General features: G+C 38.5%; 1 protein-coding gene across 3 annotated transcripts in view; it reads left to right on the forward strand.

Annotated features, from left to right (window-relative positions):
- LOC124159462 (probable 3',5'-cyclic phosphodiesterase pde-5) overlaps window positions 1-22,450 on the forward strand; it is a 388,578-nt gene that overhangs the window by 148,897 nt on the left and 217,231 nt on the right. Inside the window, exon 1 of one of the 3 annotated variants that reach the window (XM_046535283.1) lies at window positions 13,862-14,390. The exons of 1 other annotated variant lie outside the window; for it this stretch is intronic. In XM_046535283.1, the coding sequence (XP_046391239.1) occupies window positions 14,237-14,390 (154 nt within the window). In that variant the 5' untranslated portion in view covers window positions 13,862-14,236. Of the gene's footprint in view, window positions 1-13,861; window positions 14,391-22,450 lie in introns of those variants that run through there. One more of the 3 variants, XM_046535285.1, reaches the window with a different exon arrangement.

Here is a 22,450-nt window from a genome sequence, read left to right on the forward strand (position 1 = left end):
GGACCTTTAGCGGAAAATAATTTTGCTCCAAGAGGGTTTAAAAATTTTAACCTCCATCCGTGGAAACGTTACTGATAATTGAATAAACTGAATATATCAATGGAGATAATTTTTCAGTATGCATCCCTGGCTGACTCTTCGCCAGATGACCGGAAGGTCAGGGCCGTGAGGCATCAAGTAGGAGAAAATTGTTGACGCCAGTCGCCTGCGTGAAAATGTCACGACTTCCTCGAAATATCCCGATGCCTGTGACAAGAGGCTGGATCTCACACCGTTCGTTGTGTAGGGAGGAAGTTGAGGCTGGTGCCGTTGCAGGGATGCTAGCATTGTGAGGGGTAGTTAGAGGGAGAAAAACCAACTTCCTCCTATAACAGCAGTAGCGGTGATCTTTTGATCTCAGAGTTTCAAAATTTCAAAATATCTATTGCTTACCTCCGGTTCTGTGTCATAATTAGGAATCTAAAAATAATTTCAATATCACAAATCATTGCAAAAACAGTTTTTTATTTTATATTCACTTTGCACATTTTTCGAATGGCACATCACCTATCAAAGAAAAATAAAAAAATACATCAATCGCTTAAAATTAGAATATGAAAATTCAGTTAATGAATAATTAAAACAATGATGAATTCAATTGATTCGGCTTTAACTTTGTGAAAATCCATGTAGCTTGATAATGACGCCTCAGCGTCGAAACGCGTCGTACCAATAAATTTTCCTGTGAAAAAGCTACCAAGGTATTGTGTTTTCATTTAAAACAATGATTATGAAAGGGTTGGAATAGTAAAACTTTTGTTATTAATTTGGCTGTGTAGTATTTTTTTTTAATTCTCTTTGCTTTGTTTTACAGTTTCGGCTCGACTTAATATTTTGTACGAGATGCTCTGCACAGGCAAGCAAGCATCCCTAACGTATCTTGCTAGATGATTTATTTTGCTCATCAATCTACTATTTTATGCTGAGAACAATATCTCAATGATATGCAGATTTAAGCATTTTAAGGAAGCACTGAACTTTTTATTGCTCACATATACACATCTTATTACTGTCTTTGGGGTTGTGTGAAAAAATATTTAAAACGTGCAATATTTGTCGATGCCCGTCAATCAAAATGAGGCCACAGGGAACCCCTAAACCTGTTGCAGCTTCGACGTCACTATCCGAACATGATTTTCATTTTCTGGGGACAGAATAAAAAGATAAGAGAGCAAAAGGTAAAATTACATGAATTTCTGTGAATGAAAAGCGGCATGGTTCTTCCCGAGCTTTAATTGGGTCTACTTAATCCCTTGCAAATGGTAATCATTTTTTAAATGAACTAATTTGGCGAAAATATGAGTTTCCACGCGTTCATTTCTTTTTTAGATTCTCATATCATACACCATGAGCCATTAATGTGCAACAGAATAGGTATTTTTTATCATTTATTAAGGCTGGTGCCGTGAGACTTTTGATCATACCATAATTTCCCTTAAAAATTTTAAGTTGACTTTTTTTCTCCCTCTTGACCTTAATCATTAACGTTGATTAGAATTTTGGGATGTAGGTCGGTAAAAATTCAATACAAATTTGCGGTTTCAGTTTCGGTATATTTTATACCTATTTCAGTTTTTTTTTGCATTGAATATGATTTGTTTCGGTATATTTTACACCTTCTTTAGGGGTTGGAATTTGTTTATTTGATAATGATATTGATAGCAAAAAAGCTCCGAAGAAGGTATAAAAATACACCATAAAGTTGGCTAAAAATATTGCATTTAATTCTTAGATACCTGAAATCCAAGACGCTAATTATTAATGTTTAAACCATTATATACTTTGGCAAAGACGAATGCTTGTATCGAATTGTTCATAAATGTATCTCTTCTGTTTCATTGTTTCTATCGAACTTGGAAATGTGGTGCTGTTCCTGGTGCTTGTTCCTGGTGGGCGGTGGTGGTGACGTTTTCTTTGTCTATAGTTTTGGGGAGCTCAGTTTCAATAGACTCCCTCAATTATTTTCGAGGCTCATGCCCTCTTCCGTTTCCTTGTCGGGGAAATAAACTTGGCTGAACTGCGAGCACTCAAAGCATACAATATTCTAATCTGTAAAATTCTTCATGCCGAAAGATATGACAGACATGACAGTTGTTCCCCCTTATTTTTCAAGTTTTCATGAGGCTCTTCTACTTTCCTCAGGACTATATTCGTAGCTAACTCGGTCGATACATTTGAATTATACATTTACTCGATATAACCACATCTTGAATGTCCTTGGTTTCTCTGCTTCCACCATTGTGTATTCCTCACTATCATAGAGAATCAACAACAGATGCAAATTCTGATTAATTATTTTCATATTTGAATACTTCACTTTCCTGACATAGTAGGTAGATCCTTCATTTTAAGGAATGACCACTTTGCCTGTGCATTTCTCCTCCTAATTTCTTTCTTCTTTCTTCCATCGCCGATAATTTTGTTTCCCATTTAACATAATTTATTAAATAATAATATTGTATAAATATATAATAAAATATTTAATAATATTAGCATAATTTCTTCATCTTCTCTAATTTTTAGTTTACTACTACTTACTATAGTTAGTCTTGACATCTTCTCTTCCACTGCATACTAATATCCGAGAGTTATACGTATTGATTTTCGGCTGATATTTGCCTATTTTTTCCCAAAATTGGCAGATTAATGTACTGAAATAATGAACTGACATCAAGAGGACTTAATACCTTTGGTTAACACATAGATACTTATAAATAGCCTCGGTATATGACAACTTGGGCTAGCGTCACTTAAGCTTTCTTATTTATATATATGAGAAAGTAACTGATTTTCAGTTGATATTTACCAATTTTCCTCCCATATTTTCTAGAACCTTTTGTCAATCTTCCTCTATCTCTGCTATCATAGCTACACTATTGCCAAATCTTTAATTTTTTTTCAATGGATTTTAGCACCTGAAATCTTTTCTTTAAGTAATTTCATTACCCCCATTTAAAAAAAAAACAAATCACTTGGTGGTAAATTGAGTGAGTTTTCTTCCAGGGGGAAACAATCTAAAACAAAGCTATTCTCAAATCCAAGCGAAACGAAGGAACGAAGAGGTGATTTAACTTTTCGTGAAAACCACTTTCAACTCTGTTTACTCTCACTTGACGCATTCAGATGTTTTTTATCAAGTGAAGAGTATGCGGCTACCAGTGCATCAATATCCGACTTAGATTGTGTTTTGAAGTTCTGGATAAGGCAGATGAACACCATTTTCCTGCATTTGCGGTGAAATACATTTGACAGCTTTTACTTGCAGGAAGAATATCTCTGCTAATGCTTGCTCTGATAATGCAACCTCAAGGAAAGTAGTGAACGTATTGTTTACCCCCTCGGATATTTCAAATTTATCGTATCCACTCATAGTCATATCCAGTCATATTTTCTAGACCTTTTTCTCTTGTCCTAAAAACGTCTTAATCGCAACAATGACGACAAATGTCATTTCATAGGGTAATTCTGGAAACCAGATTTACGTAAGAGCGCTGTGTAATTTAAACGCGAAGAATGTTTGCTTCAGCAAAGTTTACGAATTACAGTTTATCTTACGACTGCGTTGTTTAGTGAATCTTTGAACCTTTGATGCAATATGGAAGATCAATGTATGCCAAAACGAGTTTAAATTAGACGTAAACTAACTAATTTACTCGATTGATTTGAACTCGGTGCTCCACGTTTGCGAACAGACAAGTTAATGGTTACATTATTTGATCTATTTATTTCTAGCAGCTCTTACCGTGACTACCTGCTTCGTGCAATGAATTGAATAAGATGGGTAATGAAAAGATTCAGGAATGTCTCAGACAACTGAATTTAGCAAACTCATTTTCTCTAACATACTTAACTTTCACTAATATGTATTTTATCTCTCACTTTGAGCAGTTTTTTATTTGTTAAGCTGATACTTTTACCGCGAATCCTCTGCATTAAAGCTTCTCGGGTTTTCAGCCGAGTAGGATGGCCGATTGTTGTGAACCTTTCGAGTTTCGACACGACCGTCATCATCGGCATTCCACGGAGTTCTCAAAATGAAAAAAAAACTCGAAATTTTTGATACCGCGTCCCATGCGCGGCTGAAAACCCGAGAAGCTTTATTGCATCTCCATTGCCATTCTGGATTATTCACACATCGAAAGACGGAAAATGTTTGAAAGAGTGAGTCTACTGGCAAAAGGAGTGCGTTAGTGTTGAAACAATGCGGCAAAAAACCCGAGAAGCCTTAATTCATCGTCATTGGCATTACAAATTATTGAATAAGGACTGAAAAAATGGAAAATGAGAGTGAGAGAAACCATGCTGGCAGAAGGAGCACACGAATGCTTATAAAGCGTGGATTAAAATCCAAGAATCCTTAATATAACGTCTTTGCCATTAGAGATGATTACTGAAGGACTCTAAAGATAGAAAATGAGAGAATGAGAAAGCATACTGGCAAAAGAAGCGCTAGAGTGATAATACAACGCGGCTGAAAACCTGTGAAGCTTTAAAGTACCGTCATTATAATTGCAAATTATTATTAAAAGACTCGAATGATTGAAAGAGAGAGCATCTTGGCAAAAACAAGCATGTTAGTGCTAATTCAATGCGGATGAAAACCCAACAAGCCTATATGCATCGTCATTTCCGATGTAGGTGATTATTGGGGGACTAGAAGCATGGAAAATGAGAGAAAGAGAAAGAATGCTAGCAATAGGAGCGTGTTAGTGCTAAGATGACAAGAGTGAAAAACTGAGAACCCTCAAGGAATCGTCACTGCCATTGCATATGATTAGTAAAGGATTCGAAAGATAACAAATGAGAGAAAGAAAAATCATGCTGACAAAAAGAACGCGTGAGTGCTAAGGTAAGTCCGGTAGAGATGCCCCACCTAAGGAAATGTCTTCATATCTATGACTGAGGTAATAGTAAGAATGTAGGACTTCACGATATAATACAACATTTATTCATTATTAATAATATACCTACAAATTTTGTTTAAAAAATATTAACCCCAAAATATTTAAACTTTTCCATAAATATGCATTTGGCCAACTCTCCCAACTGTCCGGGTGAGATGCCCCACCTCCTCGGGAGAGATGCCCCACGCAGCTCAAGCTGAATGCAATCTGAATGAAACCTGTTTTATAATAACACATTCAAAGTAACTTAAATGTATTATATTAATATAACATTTAAACACATTTTGAAGCAACTTTTGTAAAATTATTGTTCAGAATTGCATGATTCCAGTGAAAATATTCTCTAAATATTGCACTGAAACTCGTTTATGTACTAATGAATGACAAAAATAGAAATAATAATATTTTACAGGAGCTTCTTACCTAATTTTTAAAAAATTGTTTAAATATTGCTCTTCTCTTTTTCCTCGATCAGTTTGGTCCCACGTTTAGAGATTTCCGTAAATTTTGCATGATTCGTCCAGTCAATGATCGCAATTGCAACATTTGACCAACTCTAATGTTGATTTTGTGGTAAGACAGTTATTCTCACATTCCAAATATCTGTTCTGGTTATCTCACCAATGATCAGTTTTTCCTTATTCTTTTCCAAATTTACTATTTTTGAACGCTTAATTTTTACTCTTCGCCCTCATCTTTCCTTATTTTACGTGTTCGCCGAACGTCAGTACTTCGCTGTTTGTTTCAATTTTCTCGAATTTATTTCGAAGGTGGGGACTGGTGATATTAGATTCAACGGTTTTTTAGTTGCCATTTTTGAATTCTGGTGATCTTATGACGACTTAAAAGTTGCTTAAAGGCTTCTCTGGATGTCCCAGGCATTGAACTAGGGTCATGCACTCCGGACAGTTGCTTAGAGCTTTGGGTTTCTACCGCAATTAATTCATCAATTATTTTGAAGAAGTGTTGAGGTATTGTTGATGGGTCCATAGGAAATATGTCTATCTCCCTGAAATCAGAACTTGGTGGGAGTCCATTCAGAGTCTGAAAATTCCTCAGACGCCTTTGAACATTAATGCCGGAGGAAGAACTTGCTCTTCAGTGTTGCAGCACGCAATCGCGGTGTTGTTTTTTCCTCTCTCCGTAGATGTCAGAATCTAAACATCTTTAGCACCTTTTTTGGCTAAGATCTCTAGGACGTTATTTAGCCGACAACCAAACTCGTTCATATTGTAGTCGTTGGCCAGCCTGGTATAGAAATCATTCCCCTGAAATAATTCTGAGAGTATTTTAGAAAAGTGACTTACGCTTCCCTTCTCCTCTACTATCTGACAACCCTTGAGACTGCCTAGCAGTAAGTTCTGGATTATTTCTTAAAAATAAATTAAGCCTGCCATAACCCGACAGCATCAGTTCTGCATTGAAGGACAAGCTTTTCAGCAAACCGATGGGCTATTGATATACTAGTCTCTCGATCAGGTGAAAACCCAGATTTTTCCAGGCGTTGATTATGACTGACAAGTCGCTTTCCCTGCTCCTTGCCAAATGGACCTAAAGAAATTTTTGTTTGCATTACCCTATGCCTGCATCGGCGAGGAGTCCGAGAGGGGACTAGAAGTACCTCGAAGCCTCACTTATTCCGCTATCACGTGCTTTCAGCCTCGGGAGAGGTTCTTTAAATTGCTCTTCGGCATTATCTAAAGATTGAATTGAATCACTCAAGTGAATAGTGAGCGATGATCGACATCACCTAAACGAACGACTTAGTCAATCACTAATGGAGATGGGATTTAAACATAACGCTGGTCATAAGGAGGCAGTGCTGTGAAGAGAAGTGTGCCATCTGCAACAAGTGATTACCTTTAGAAGATGATGATGAATCTGTTGCGAATGGTTGTATCATTATTTATTTTGTAGCCAAGGAGGCCTTGCTGATTTGCTTATGCTTAAGGAAATAAGTCATGGACTAGAACTGTAAGGAACATGGCATAAAAAGCTCCAATAAACCGATTGGATAATCGTGGAGATGGTTCCATACCCATCTCCACAAATCAGACTGTATCAAAGCAATTACAAAATTAGGAGGCACTTTTCACTTTAGCACTCTTCTATTGACGTACTTACTAATATTACTTCTATCCAGTGGCGGATCCAGGATAAAGACAAGGGGGGGGGGGGCTAAGTGGGTTTAAAAATTCCAGCAGTAGTCGGGGTCGGAAAAAATTACCATTCTATCTAGTGTAAATTGGATACCCAAAGGTGGGGGGCGATAGCCCCCCCCCTTTGGGTATTTATCCCCCCCCAAATATCCCCCCGATTATCAATTTATCCCCCCCATATATCCCCCCGATAGATCAGCCACTACTTCTATCGTATTGGTTATAATTAATTGAAAACAATACAGGTAGGGCATCTATACCGTAAGATAGCACTGGGGCATCTGTCCCGAGGAGAGGTGGGGCCTCCTTTCAGTACGGGAGAGTTACCCTTACAGCCAGCGGGCCAATAGATGGTCTAAGATGACTTGTCGCTGCTTTTGGCCATTCAATAAACATGCTGCTACAAGTTTTCACCCGTTAATTCAAAGTATTCAAACATTTTAACTGATGCCGACCATGAGCATTATGCTCTACCTTATAACAGAGCGGAAATTTCGGAGTACTCACTTGAAATGATGTTCTTAAGTAGCGTAAAAAAAACGAATCACTGCGAAACTTTTGAGGCTTGATATTAGTTGCCCAACTAATTGACGGACACCACCAGCAGAGCAATCCGATGGTTTATTTTGAAACTACCACGATCGGGGCATCTCTCCCGGTGGGGCATCTCACCCGGACTTACCTTATAAGAACGCGATTGAAAACCTGAGAATTCTTAATGCATCTTCATTGTAATTTCATATGTTCAATGAAAGTCTCGAAAGTTTGAACATTATTGAAAGTATGTTGGTAAAAGAAACGTGTGAGTGATAATACAACGTGTCTAAAAACCCCTATAAGCCTTAATACATCGTCTTTGTTATTTCATAAGATTCGTAGAAGACTAGAAAGATTGAAAATTATTGAAATCAAAGTGGTAGAAGGAGCATGTGAGTGCTATTACAACACGGATGAAAACCCGAGCGGCCTTAATGCAGCATCATTGCCATTAGAAGTTATTTGTGGAGGGCTCGAAAAATGGTAAAGGAGAGGTCGGAGAGCAGCATGCTGGAAAGGAGCGCGTAAGTGCAAATTGAACGCGGATGACAACCCGAGGAGCCGCAACGCATCGCAATAGTCATTATAGATGATTCGTGGACTTGAAAGATATATAATGAGGGAACGACCTTGTCGGCAAAAGGATCCTGTGAGCGATTGCAACGCGACAGCAAACCCGAAAAGCATTAATGCATCGTCCTTCTCATTAAAAATGAGTGGTGAAGGACTCGAAACTTGGAAAATGAGAGGGCAAAATGAGCGTGTGAGTGCTGCCGCGAGGAAACTAATTTGTTTTGATCACTAATCCCCGCTCGTGCTGTCCTGCCGCCTCGCTGTCCTCACCTTGCCTTTCCTTTTTCCCCGCAAAACTACGTCTCGCCATAAAACCGCCGTCATTTTCACTCTCCCTTTTTATTCCCTTTTTGGTCTTCGGATTTTTTCACCTCATTCTTTTCCTTTTTTTTTCTTCTTCCCAACCACCTCGCGGAGAGGTTTCAACTTCCTCCCTCCCCTCTTACGGCCGTCTTCCCTCCCTCCCGACCATCTCAACAGTGTCTCTCTCTCTCTCCTTCCGCCCGCGCCAGCAGTGGCCGCGAAAGAGCGTGAGCCACAGTAACCGCCGCCGAGTCGTCACTGTCGTAGTCAGCTAGAAAGTACAAAGCGAACCGAACAGGACTGCGAGAGTCTCCTTCGGAGCAGGGATGGCCAAAGAAACTAAACGGAAGTCATAATCTTAAAATTTCAATAGTTTCGTTCCCGGGAGCGAAATGTAGAAACGGAACGAAATGGATTTTCACCCGGGGAGGTATACTCAGGGTCGAAAAGAAATCGGGGTTAAAACTACTCCGTGTCGAAACCAGGGATGCCGACTTACCAAAAAGTATTGGGGGGACCCAAAACGGGGATCTTGCCCCGGGAAATTTTATAAGTAGTGAGTTTTAAGTTTTTTAAGCATTTTAGAAGAGTCATATGATCAACATTAGAACCCTGATAACTCGAATCTCGACATGTGGACACTCCGGGGAAAATCGACAATCCTGACACATTTTTTTCCTCACACCCATAACGAATTTTTGAGGGGGCTCGGGCCCCATCAGTCCCCTTGGAGTCGGCGCCACTGGTCGAAACTAAACGAAAACTCTGGGACGAAACAAAACGTAGGTAATTGTTTCGCACTGGTGGGACTACGTGCTTCACCTTCGAACGGTTTAGTTTCGACCCACACGCCGAGTACGAAGTACGGTTGAATGAAGTAGAGGTTTGGCCAACCGCCATTAGATGTATGGGGAACTCATATTATTACCATTTACAGGAGAATGGTGAAGGCCAACTGGGCATTCGATTTTTTAAGCTCAATATTTTAACCTCTCTACACGTATGTCAAAAGTAATGGGTCGAAACTATTTCCTTTTATCCCCATCCATTCAACTTCTGGGATCGAAACTTAACTATGAACAGCGGAGTTTCGATTAATTTAGTTTCGTTTCTGGGAGTAAAGTTACGTCCCGGGTCGAAACTAAACTCCTCGGTGATTTTAATTTCGTGCGAGAACGAAACTAAACCCAGGCCCATCTCGTATTTTCGTTTCCCTCCGGGTCGAAACGAAACATTTTTGTTTTGTTTCACTTGCCATCCCTGCTTGGGAGATTCTACTAACAATATAATAAACTGGTGACTTCTTTTTCAATAATACCCAAATTACGATCTCCTAATTGTGCTAACTTCATCGACTTGCATACATGAATTGGGTCACACATTCTTTTAATACTTTCTGGCAATTGGTTTTAAAAATCGGAATTTCGAGGTATGGTCCTGCGTATTTTTATTATGACGTTACTGGGGCACCCTTTCTATTAGTTTTTGTCTTAAATATAATTCATTTACTCATTTTTAACCCTGTGGTATTACATTTTAAGGTTTCTTGGTTGAATAATTATAACTTATTCCACTCCTTTATTATAAATAAAGCAACGCGGGTGTCGATGAATAGCCATCATCATCATAGGTGTGAGTTAGTATTTATTCATCTTATTATTTTAACCTTAGTTGCGTCGCTGAAGAAGAGGTGAATGTTGAAACAGACGCCATATTAGACGAATATTTATACCCATCATCACCTATGTTTAGAGTTTAATTGCTTTTTTTTAAATTGCTATATCCACCACGATGACAGAAGTACGATTCGTATCTCGAAATTTTATTCAGCATTATTTTTTTTTGTAATATTGGTTGGTGGAAAAATCCATTTTTACTGCAGTGATCATAATAGAAAATTATGCATATTTGATGCAAAATCATGAAACCTAGTGTCTTATCCGTACGTATTGAAGTCTTCTGAATTCGTTACAGATTGGTATATAGAATTTTGGTCTAAACGAATGAACGAGTTTTTCCATTAAATTTTCACGAATCAACTTAAATTGTATTTTATTACTACTCTATTTCTGTACGATTTTACTTCGCTTCGTGGGGGAATTTTGACCTTGAAACTGAATGCATACGTATAATTCACTTGGAATGCAGAATAATTAAATTATTACATTCCATGTATTTTAAGGAAGTTACAATATGATAGATTTTTTTGTACCCGCAGCTACTTAGTGGAGATAATATGATGGCTTACTTGGACAAACTTGGAAGGCGCAACACCAAACTTTTTTACCATATGGTTACCTCCATTCCCTCACAATTCCGCAAATTCTAAAATGTGTATTTGGTGCACATAAGAAAAAATTTCGGGGTAATTAAAATAAATTTTTGCTTTAAACATGAGGCTTATTTTTGCTAAATTTTTCATGCATGGATACTTTGAGCGATATTTTTTCTAATATTTTCACATAAAGTGCTGATGATATAAGAACCGCTATTCCGGCTTGCATCGATATTTCTAATGTATAGGATCGTTAATTCATACTCAAAATCTCACTTCATTTAAAGAATTCTGTAGATTGTAAAGATTCACAAGTTAAGCCGAACAAGATATCTACCCCATTCAGTCATTCACTGGCTTGTTTACAAGAAGAAAACGCGATAGTTTCCGCCCAAATTTAATGAATCGATGACGTCATAGCAGGTCTGGTCCAATCACTCGTTCAGGGAAAACCATTGATTGAGGGCAGGTATTCCCCTCCAGTGTGTGAACAACAAACGAACCGCGGGAGACCAATTAGCAAAGGCTGATGATTACCTAAGAAGCAGTGATCATCTCGACAAGAGTTCGTGACGTCATCAAATTGTCTGCGGCGGGGTGAGCGATTTTTCGTCGTTAATAAGTATAGTACATTATATTCCGTTATTTCTCCAAAACTTAGTACCTACCTAAAGTTAGCAGCGGACCTTAAAACAGAAAATATGTTTACTTACCTAACTCTGTTACAATCGATACGCATGTTAATTCACACGTCAGCTCAGTGATTCAACCCGAATGGTGGTTTGGATAGGTAAGGGTAGAGCTCACATCGAACTAAGCCACAGGTTTGTGAATTTTGCACAATTTGGTGAGGCGGGTCAGTTCCTATCCCAGGGCCTCCTCGCACTTCGATGATTTTGTTTAGGGAATTTTGCAGGCTTCAATAATTTTTTTATACATATTGATTACTTCAATTAGAGTATCGCCTGGTGGTAACATGAGAATGAAAATAAATAAATGAAAAGCCTACCTTGGTAAGAGCAAAGTAAAGGAACAAAAAATACACCCATAGGATAAAAAAATACATCGATACGAATTCCATAATGCTAACCTAATTAAAACCCAATTTTCTATGCTTCCTAATTTTATCACAATGACATCAACCAAGATTCAAGGGACATTTACTATAAATAATTTTAATGTTTGCGGGGAAAATGTTAAAAACTTCTTCAAGTAGAAAATTTTTCTCCTTTATTCCTCACTGCATCAAAGGATTTCATAAAAATGTCTTTTTTCTTCCACATGAACTTATTTTTGACTTTGTGATTTTTACTTGGTTCCGATTCCGATTAATATTATCCAGATCCATCAAGGTGCGTTTACACTATGTAAAATGTTATATAAACATGTCACATGTAACAAGTTACTTGTAACATTTGTTTTGCATAACATTTGTTTCATAACAAGAGTCCAGCGGAGCCAAATATGCACAAATAACATGTTACAGATTTAGTCCTAGCCCACCCGTCAACTGGCTATCCCCACCACGCTCCTCACCTCTTTTCTGTAACATGTTACACATATTCCCACTTCGTACTGGAACCCAAAAACTTGTTATATAACACGAATTTTAGGTTTATAACTCAATGTTACGTGTAACTTGTTACACGGATTTGTAACTTTTTCGTAAAACATGTTATATTTAAATTGTTTATGCAACATGTTACAAAGTGTAAACGCACCTTCAGTGGCGCCGACTCCATGGGGCCAGAGGTGGTCCGAGTCCCATCAAAAATTCGTTTTGAGTGTTAGGAAAAAAATGTGTCAGGCTTGTCGATTTTCCTCGGTGTGTCCAGATATCGAGATTCGAGTTATAAGGGTTCTAATGCTGATCATATGACTATTCTAAAATCCTCAAAAAACTCACTACTTATAAAATTTCCCTGGGCAAGATCCCCGGTTCGGGCCCCCCAATATTTTTTGTAAGTCATCATCCCTGCGGACCTTTACGCTCGTTAGTTTCTGGGATGGAAAATGATTCTAAATAAAAAAATGATAAAATAAGTCTTGGCCAATATACAAAAATATACGAGGTGTATAATCTTGGGTTTACCCGGCGTATCAGGAGCAGAAAAGTTTCTCGGGTTTTCCACCTGTTGATGTTTTCCATGTCTCCCGACGTTTCGAATACTGGCCAAAGTTCGAAGAACGGCATTCGGAAGATCCCCTGAGGATGATCAGCAAGTCGCTGCTCGAAACGTCGGAAGACATGGAAAACATCAACCGGTGGAAAACCCGAGAAACTTTTATACACCAGTCGTCTTCAAACGGCTTCATATTGCTCAACGCATATTGTGCAGGACAATTTCATGCCCACTTACAGGTTATTGTACCATAATAGTTCATGATAACATTCCAATGTGTACTATTTGTATGTACTTATATGAAAGTTATGCGGAGCTCACCGGGTCATCAAGTCCAGGGGCGTAGCTAGGAATTAAGGCTGGGGGTGTTTAGGTGCAACTAATTCCAGGGTGTGTGGGGGTATGGAATGGAAACTCTGTTTTATCTTACCAGGATAAGCGGTAGGCGCGAGACTAATAAATTGCGAAATTTTAAGATAAATGCCTCAAAAAAGTTTTACGTCCTTTCTGAGGGATATTTTATTAATCCTTGCCCTATTGTATTCGTAAAAGCAATCCAATTAAGTGAAATGGATTAATTTTAAAATTTCTCTGAGCCCTGGAGGGGGGGTTATTATCCTCCAAAACCCCCCTCGCTGCACCACTGATCAAGTCGATCATAACTAAAAGTTGATGAACTAGCCCGTTGACTATTTTGGCTCCGTTTCTTCGCGTGGTACCTTTTCCTAGCGAGAGGCGTGGATGAAGTGCGGGGTGCGGTGTTTCCCGTGCGGGCGACGGAGGGGAGGAACTAGCGAGTGCGGCGGTGTGAGGGGGCGGAGGGGGAAGGGGGGGAAGAGGGGAGGTAAAACGTCGCGCCGCCGCCGCGGGGTGGTGGACGGAGGTTGGGGGAGGAGGAAGGGGTGTGGGGGAGCGCGTGTTTAGATCGGGCCAGTCGCCTCTCGGCCGTCGAAGGCGTCGGTCTGAACGTCGCGCACCGAGATGGCTGGATAACACGAGGGCAACAACGCCGCCGCCTTTCCGACAGTTTTGCTCCTGCCACGTATCGTGTGTTTTTGTTTTGTGTACGTGTCGAGTAGACTGTTGTCCGCACGGCTGAGAAGACTGGAGAGAAGACGTGAAAAGTTTGGACTCGAAATCGTTTTCGGAGAGAGAAAGTTTTTTTTGTTATTTTCTCCTTTCCGAGGATCTTCAACGTCCGGGTGACTTCGCATCCGCGTTCTTCCTTCACTTCTTCCCCCGTTTCAAGGCGGCCCCGCCCCCTCTACGGCCGCTCCTCCCCCCCCCCCCCACACCGCCACCCCCTCCGACCTTCGGCGGGCCATGTGGAGCGCCATCGGCGACAGGCTTACCACACTGACGAGATTCTGGCGAGGACACTGGATGGGGAGTAAGTGGTGCATGAGATTTCGCCGGATGGCAAGAGGTTCGCTTCCCGCGCAAACGCCTTCGATCAGCTGCCCTAGGTGCCGCTGCGGTGCGTATGGTGGCCGTGGCATGCGGAAAGAATAAACAACACAACCCCCGCTTTCCTCCCTCCCTGAATGCTTCTGAAGCCGAGCCAATACGCTCCTCTTTCCTCTGCTTCTTCCTTCGTAATCCTGTCCTTTTCCTCTCTGTCTGTGCTTGTACAGTGACGCTTCTTCGAATGCAAATTTTGAGGCTTTCCTTAGTTGACACATCCGGAAACCGTGAATCCAAATTCAGATTAAATTTAAGAGGAAACATTTCCCCGAAACCGCTGGTAGGATTGTCTTAAGCTACGCTAAGGTCTGATGGTAAGAGAACACTGTTGGAAGAGCCTTCAGAGGATTGAAAACAGTTCTTGCCCGTGATGATTTGCCCAAGACAATCGAGAGACTGGTTTCGGATATATTTTTACTTTTAACTTTCATTAGATTTTAGATTTTCCGTATTCAGACATATTCACATTAGCCAATTGGTAGCTCAACTTAATTTACTTATTGGACCCGCGATATTAGAAAATAAGCGAGGTGTAGCGTGTTCCACAATTTCACTTTAGCAGTGCCAACTATGGTCAAAACCTATAAATTATCTTGATACGGACACATCGCTCACTTTGTGATTCAACCTGTTGATGGGTTTTTAAAGCTGAGGGTTAAAATCTGCCCTGTCTAAGTCGCAGGTAATAGAATACCAGCCATTCAGTGTGTTGGTGTACTGGTTTCATTCCCACCTCGTATATAGAAGATTTATGCTGGGAATGTACGAAGACTTCGCCTGGGATTTGAGCCCGGTACTACCCGGTCGGTGGTCACGCCCTCTACCCAACGGGCAAACACACTCCCCAGTGAAATCATCGCCGATGCCTATACAGGAGAGTTGTGTTAAATGTACGAACAGCGGGTACTTTCCACCTCTGCTACCGAGTAGCACGAATGTGCGGTCGGCATTAGTTGCGATGCTTATTCGTTACCTGATCATTTTTATGAAGTTGTTTTACGAAGGGCCGAAAAAACGTGAAATTGAATCATCTTAGGGACTATGTAGAGGAGGTCTTAGTCCATCCAGTAGGAGCTTGATTTGTGTTGCCTTTTTGAGCGCATTTTATTGGTTTTCAATAATATCCCCACCGACGGCGAAGAGTGTAGAGTCTCAGAATTAGTAATTCGGTGATGGCAATGAAGAGGAATGGCATTGAAAAGTTATGCTGCAAATAGAATACATTGGTAGTCAGAAAGATACATTTCGATCAACGGTCTTAAATATGACTCATTTCTTTGTGAAATCAGATCGGTGACCTGTCAGTGGTGGCTTTTACGAACCCATTTTAACGGAGGATTAATATTTAGGAGCCAAGTGGAGAATTCTCTTTTGTGGTACTGGTAAAATCGTCACACTGCGTTGGTCGAAACACCATGTGTCGAATTGGTAGTAGCCCTATTTGGAATCCGCGTTTGGGGAAGTTTCTCCTTTACAGCACCCACACGCCCCTAATAACTAAATGCACTTTGCGCTCCCGCAGGGGTGGTTCCCGGAACTGGTCGCGATCAAGTTGGCGGAATGAAGAGGGGTCAAAGGTTGAGGCAGGATGAGTCTACAGGGAATGGGTTTTATTTCAAACTAAACGTAGTAGTGTTTATTCTTTGGTGTAAAGCTCGAGGCCTCATGCTGTGGGAGTAAGAAATTCGATGAGATTCTCTTTGTACCTACCTAATGTACACGTTTCCCAGAGGACCGTAGCTATCGGGGTGAATGCATTGAAATTCAGCCTCCCCCTCTGAAATGTTTGGGAAATTCTTGACTGTTCCCACTCTAGTAGAATCACCCCTGAAATGTTTCTCTCTCGAAATGAACTTTCGTAGATATTTTTCGTCTGGTCACGGCTACTATTTACAACCTAATACCGACCGAACCATAGCTTTAAGATTAAAATGTTATTGACATTGACGTTAGATTTGCAAACTTGTCTAGCGGCGATGCTGAAGTAAAATTGTGGAAATTACTTCGCCGAGTTTTGTTTTTAATCCTTTATTTGTGTGCAAATAGTTGCTGCAAATGCCGAAAAGGGGTAGTGATGACGTAACAGCCGGAACATGTTGTACTTTTTAAATAAATTGTGGAAGTAACGAAGTGTATTTCATTGCTTATAAGTACAAAAAGTTTATCCATCAAAAGAAGTGAATTATAGACCCGACTCACTGCCTGGATACCATAAACTCATCTTCCTTCAAGTACATATATCCCACGTCATTACAGAAGTAAGAAGTAATAAAAATCGCGATATTAAGTACATAAATATCCCAAATTAGGGAAATATGTGTTTAATAATTGGGTATTTATGTGCTTGATAATGGCGTAAAAGCCGGTTGGACTTTATAAATAAATTGTGGAAGTAACGGAGTGCAGAACCCTGAACTTAAAGAATTTGTATGAAATTCAGCCGAAGCTCAATAGGGTCGTGTCGTATATCGAATCACTCATTATGTAATTGAATACTATAATGAATCATTAAACATTGTTTGCACGTAAACGTTTAGCGTCTATGGTCTAAAGAGTGAAGAACAACACGCGAAATTCTATGAAACCGCGAAACGGTCATTCACGGGCAAAATATTCAGTTGGTACATTTCATTGTATTTTTTTAACTATAGAAAAACATATTCGCATTATTAATAGATTTTTTTGAATTAAATTTTACCCATTCTTTGATTTTTTTAAATGGCCGAAAGGTAGATTTCCATTTTCGAGGTGTAGAAAAGTACATGGAAGTTACGCAAGCTGTATGATAAAAATATTTGAAAACTTTTCATGTAAGGAAATGTTTATATTGTTCCTCTTGCTTAAAATAAACCACAAAAACGAAAATCGCCCCAGCGGCAATGCACGCAACCAATCCGCCACTGGTGTGCATGTAACCTTAAAACCGTCCGTGCACCTCTCTGTACATTTTGCCGCTCTGCTTCAAGCGTCCCTTTAAAAACCTTATTCCACTCCCCCCTCCCTCGCTACCCATTCCACTAACGTGTTTACTTTTCTTCGCCGCGTTCTTTTGTGTGAGTAGCTAGTTACGCACGCATGCTTTACACCTCTCGAAAAAGAACGACTTTTATTATTAGTAGTTTTTTTACATCTTTTTTTTTTTACTCTGGTCTGCTGATTCAGTGTTTTCATTCCTGTATCTGGTTCCATCCAAGGTTTCCCGTTCTTGGGCTGTAGCCAATCCCTTGCATTTATTTTGGATCCTCGAAGCTCTGCCCCTCGCGATGACTGTTTAAATTTTTCCTCGTTTAATTAGGCTAGCCATCGATTTAAGTGATTGATTGCGTTGTTCTCTGCTCGTCGTTGTTTACCTCACGTGAAGGGTTTTTATTATTGTGTTTTTCCGCGAATCGCGAGCGAGTGAACAAGACGCTAATTGATGTGTTATGTGGTGAGATAACTTTTATTACCTTGGTTCCCAGCGATTGCGATTTAAAAGGCATGCATTGTGACATGTGCTGTATGACACACTATAATGAACTAGAGCCACTATGTAAAAACTGCATTCATATTCACAGGATGGCTGAAGGATGTACATGCAAGTAATAACTTTTAATAGATACGTACGGCTAGGAGTACGTGCGTATTCATTTATCATAGTGTACCTCATTCTCTCTATTAACGGGTTCATTCTTCAATCAAAGATTATAATAAGTAAGCGAGGGAAAAGAACGATTTATACAGCATTCTCAAGCTCTAACCCTAACTAGTTAACATGTTCTACTTCCTATTCCGTCTTACCTGTCCTCAGTTCTGTGAAGCTTGAACTCATTGTTGTATTTTTTTGTTGTAAAAGGTTAGTTATTGCCCTTGATAACAAACACCCTTGTATATTGAACTTATGTATTTTATTTTATATTTCATACAATATGTCATTTATCCATCGAGCATTTTGAATGCGATACCATAGTTTTCCTTGCGATTTACTTATGCTTTTAGTTTTTGGGAATTCCTCGGGAAGTGGGACTGATGTATAAAATGGAAGCAGATTGCTAGTTTAAGTTGTTTTTGCTATACATGAATTGTATGCAAGAAGATGGCGGTGTAATCTTGACGGGATAGCGTTCGTTCAAAATTAGGTTTTATCTAGAGAAAACCTCTGCAAACAAATTAATCCTGGCATTGATTTATATGACCTTAGTCTATTCCTACTTTGTCTCTCGAAAATAAATAACTCAACTTGTATTAACTTAAGTCTTTTATTCTGCATTTGATACAATACTAACGTTCATATCAATAAAAAGTCTTGAATGTACAACATAGTTTTTCTTGCTCTTTACCGCAATGTCATTAATTGGGCATTTTTTTGGTAGTCCTTGGGACTGATACATCAAATGTTAGATCAAGTTGGTTTTGCTATGGTTGGTTTTACATGAATTAAATGAGAGAGGATGACCTTGCAGGTATTATGACGGGGTAGAGTTCGTTCAAAATATGAGTTTATCTCGAGAAAACGTTCGCTAACAATTTAACCGTGGCATTGATTTTAATGACCTTAGTGTATTCCTACTTTGTCCATTCCATTCCTTTCCCGTTTTTCTCCTAGGCGGACATTTCAGGACGTGAATCCGTACACATGCGCTGATTTTTTTCGGAAGGGAGTCGCTCTCGACATTTTCAATGAGAGATCCATCGCGGCGTTGACTGGGAATGGTTGACTGCGGAGCTTTCCTTCGTTCGGAAGGTGAGCTATTGCGGAAGCCCACAGGTTGGCATGTGTCACGTCCCGCCAAGGTTTTCGGGTCGCGCGCACGACAGTTTGAAAGAGGAAGTTTGGTGGAAGTGGCGTCATGGTTTTCTCGTTGCCATAATCACCTTATCGCGATTTGTTCATTTTTTTCTTTCAGCCGCGACGCTTCGTTGAGGACAAAAGTTTTTGAGTGCTCGAAAGAGGATGAATTTACGGTATTTTTGTGCCTCAAGCGGTTCTTCGGGTCAAGAATTCGCTATTTTTTACTCTTGGTAATGTAGTACCTGATGGTGATTGTGTATCATTGATAGAACGTGCAGCAAGTTTTTTTTTTTAATATAATTGATGGGAAATAGGATATCTTTGTTTATCATTCGATATACATTATTCCACGAAATGTCTTCACAATAGGTAACTTCATTGGTAATATTGTTGAATTGATTTAATACCATTATTTTCCGTTATTTCTCAAAAACTTAATGCTATCTGTAATCAAGTTCGTGTATTTTTTCTGTAAATATTTTACAGGGAGATTTTCAAAAACCTTTCATGTTTTATTTCTTCGAATTCTTTTATCTTGAAATTGACATGATGTGTTTTGCCTGCGAAGTAAAAGTCATCATTACGTTTAAAAATGTAAGGTATGAATTACCCGGTACTTGTGATATAAAGGTGTCATTTTTTTCATGCGGTTGAGATGTCTCTGGTTATTGTTTTCAAGGAAACAATGGCCCACCCTTGTTTTAATGCGTCTTTTTATGACCAAATTTCCAAGACTTTTTTTCTTGATTTATCTTACATCATTGTAACTTAGAAGAAACGTACTAATTTTTATTCGTTAATATTATTCATTTTTAATATCATCACGTTATATATTTAACAGGGATTTTCGTGTTTCGTATATCATTATAGAGTTTGATATTTTTTCTTTTGTTATTTTCATACATAGTGATAAGCATTTTGGCGCTCTGCTTAAAATTTTGGTGAAGTACTTAATTAAAATAGAATATTGATTGATATTAATTTTTTTATTTGTATGTGCCGTGTTGGCATATTCATATGCTCATTTATGCAATACAATTAATGGTGTAGTGATTTCATCAAATAAGTGGATTAAAATTTGAGTTTATGATAAATATAATACCCTTTAGTGAAAATATTAATTTTCCGCGTACCTATGTGGCACCTTAATGAAGGAGAAGTATCTGCCCATCCACAATGTGATAATTTATCTGGGACAGCCCGAAAATGTAACTGTTGGAAGGTCATACTAATTTTTATGATATAAATTTAATTCAAATGAAAAATATAATGACCATCAGATACAGAGTATAATATTGTAACAATTAGGTACATACGATAAAGTTCCATCCGCTCATTTCCACTACATTACTTCAAAAATTCCCTGTGATTCTGATTAATTTTCATGATAATTATATGCTTTTACCTCTTGAATCGAATGCTGTAAAATTGGCATTTTCTATGCATATTACACCTTCGAATTCAAGATTTTAATCCTACATTTACAGAAAGCAGAAAATGTCAATATTATCTAAAGGAAGGAAATTGTAGATTTATATTTTGAATTTTTATCCTACGGTATCGCAATTTGTTTATTTTTAAGGCGTTTTCCGTGTTCGTCACTTCAACGTTTTTTATTGCAAAGGTAGTTATTTTATCATTGAAATATTTTAGATAATTTATAAAGATAAAAGCTAAGGGGTCAATTTATATTGTATTCTCTATCCCTGAAAGTTTATTATTTAAAACTGATGCGCAAATTTGTTACCCATAGATATTGTTATAAAAAAACTATTTTGTATCACTGGGGAAGGAATGTTAATGAAAATTCCATGGGTCGCTCTGTCTAATTTTTTCTCCTTTGACATTTGCTTTGAAAATGATACGAAGGTAAATATTTTGAGTTATTTTACGATTTTTTTTTTCAAATTCAACTTTATCCTTTGATGTCAAACGATAAAAGTGCATTTAATTTTTATTTGCTTTAAAAGAGTCAGATTATGCCCCAACAATCCTTTATTTTAGGGATAATAAATGCGCAGAAACGACAAAAGACATATTTTGTTATTCATTTTTATGCAGTAGCTTTACTTTTAACGTGATCAATAATCCTTGGTATCCATGGTTATAGGCTAATTGGATGCACCAATAATTGTCTCTTCGACTGATATTAAAATTTATGCAAAAAGTTTTGGCATTTGAAAAAAAAATTTGAATACAAATTAAAATAGATTTGAAAGCAAATATGACTTGTTTTTAGATAAAATTGAATCGAGTTAAGTTACTTCTGAGGTTTTCCTCTGCTGCATCAATACTTAATTAGAACTTCCATGACAGTAAAGGCGTGTCTCTGAATTTTTTTACTCTCAGCAATGTCGCGGTAGTCACTGATTACAAAATCGCTCGTAAAACTAATGATATTTTTTAATAAGGTCAAGCCAAAGTCATCACAGGAGATGCCCCTCATAAATTTATCCCGTGGACACGTTTATGGCGCAGAAAAATAGGTCAATAAAGAACCAATCCCTTCCCATTACTATCAGGGAAGTGTCTGTAATCGAAACGCTAATTATTTAAACCTACTTCTTCCGATGTCGAGAGGGTTGTAAAATTAAATACATTAATTAGATCGGGAGTCGAAGGCTATTTCAAAAGAACACGCTTGAATTATCTCGACCAACAGAGTTATATAGCGTGCTGACACGTAATCCATTTTAATGTTCTCGGTCACCAACGAGAAAGTCAAGAGCAACGCATGAAGATTTATACCGCGTTCTCGAGACCTGCCTCGTAATTTTCTTCTTGTGCCTACTTGCGGTGGCGTCATCATTGTGACCCAACCTTCTTAAGAGGCGTGTCGTGATCATCCACCGTTCGGAAGCCAATGAATGAATCTGCCAATAGCGGGTGTCAATCTGAAGTTATCACGACTCAGCCCATCAAATCAATGCTCGCTTATTTTTTTATGAATGATTTCTATTTCCCTCGAAATAGTTACCTTCAGATTTAATGCTAACGAAAAGAATTTTCGGCTCCAGGGATTGCAAATTGAGAAGAGTAAAAAACTTTGGAAAACTAATGAGAATTACTGGTATAGGAACTGCTTTGAAGTAACGTTACCTATGGGGATGCTCTGTGCTTTGGATCTTATTTGTTGGATCTGGTTGTCTTATTCCAACAATACCGCTTTCATTAATGTTTTTAATTTTGATTTCAAATTTTGTTACATTAACTTTAATACTCACTAAGGAATAAGGATTTTGATAAAATCTACATATAAGTATTTCATATCTCATATATTTCCAATTTGAATATAGCAGCTT

This window comes from Ischnura elegans, chromosome 5 (assembly GCF_921293095.1).
Source record: "Ischnura elegans chromosome 5, ioIscEleg1.1, whole genome shotgun sequence".
NCBI lineage: Eukaryota > Metazoa > Arthropoda > Insecta > Odonata > Coenagrionidae > Ischnura > Ischnura elegans.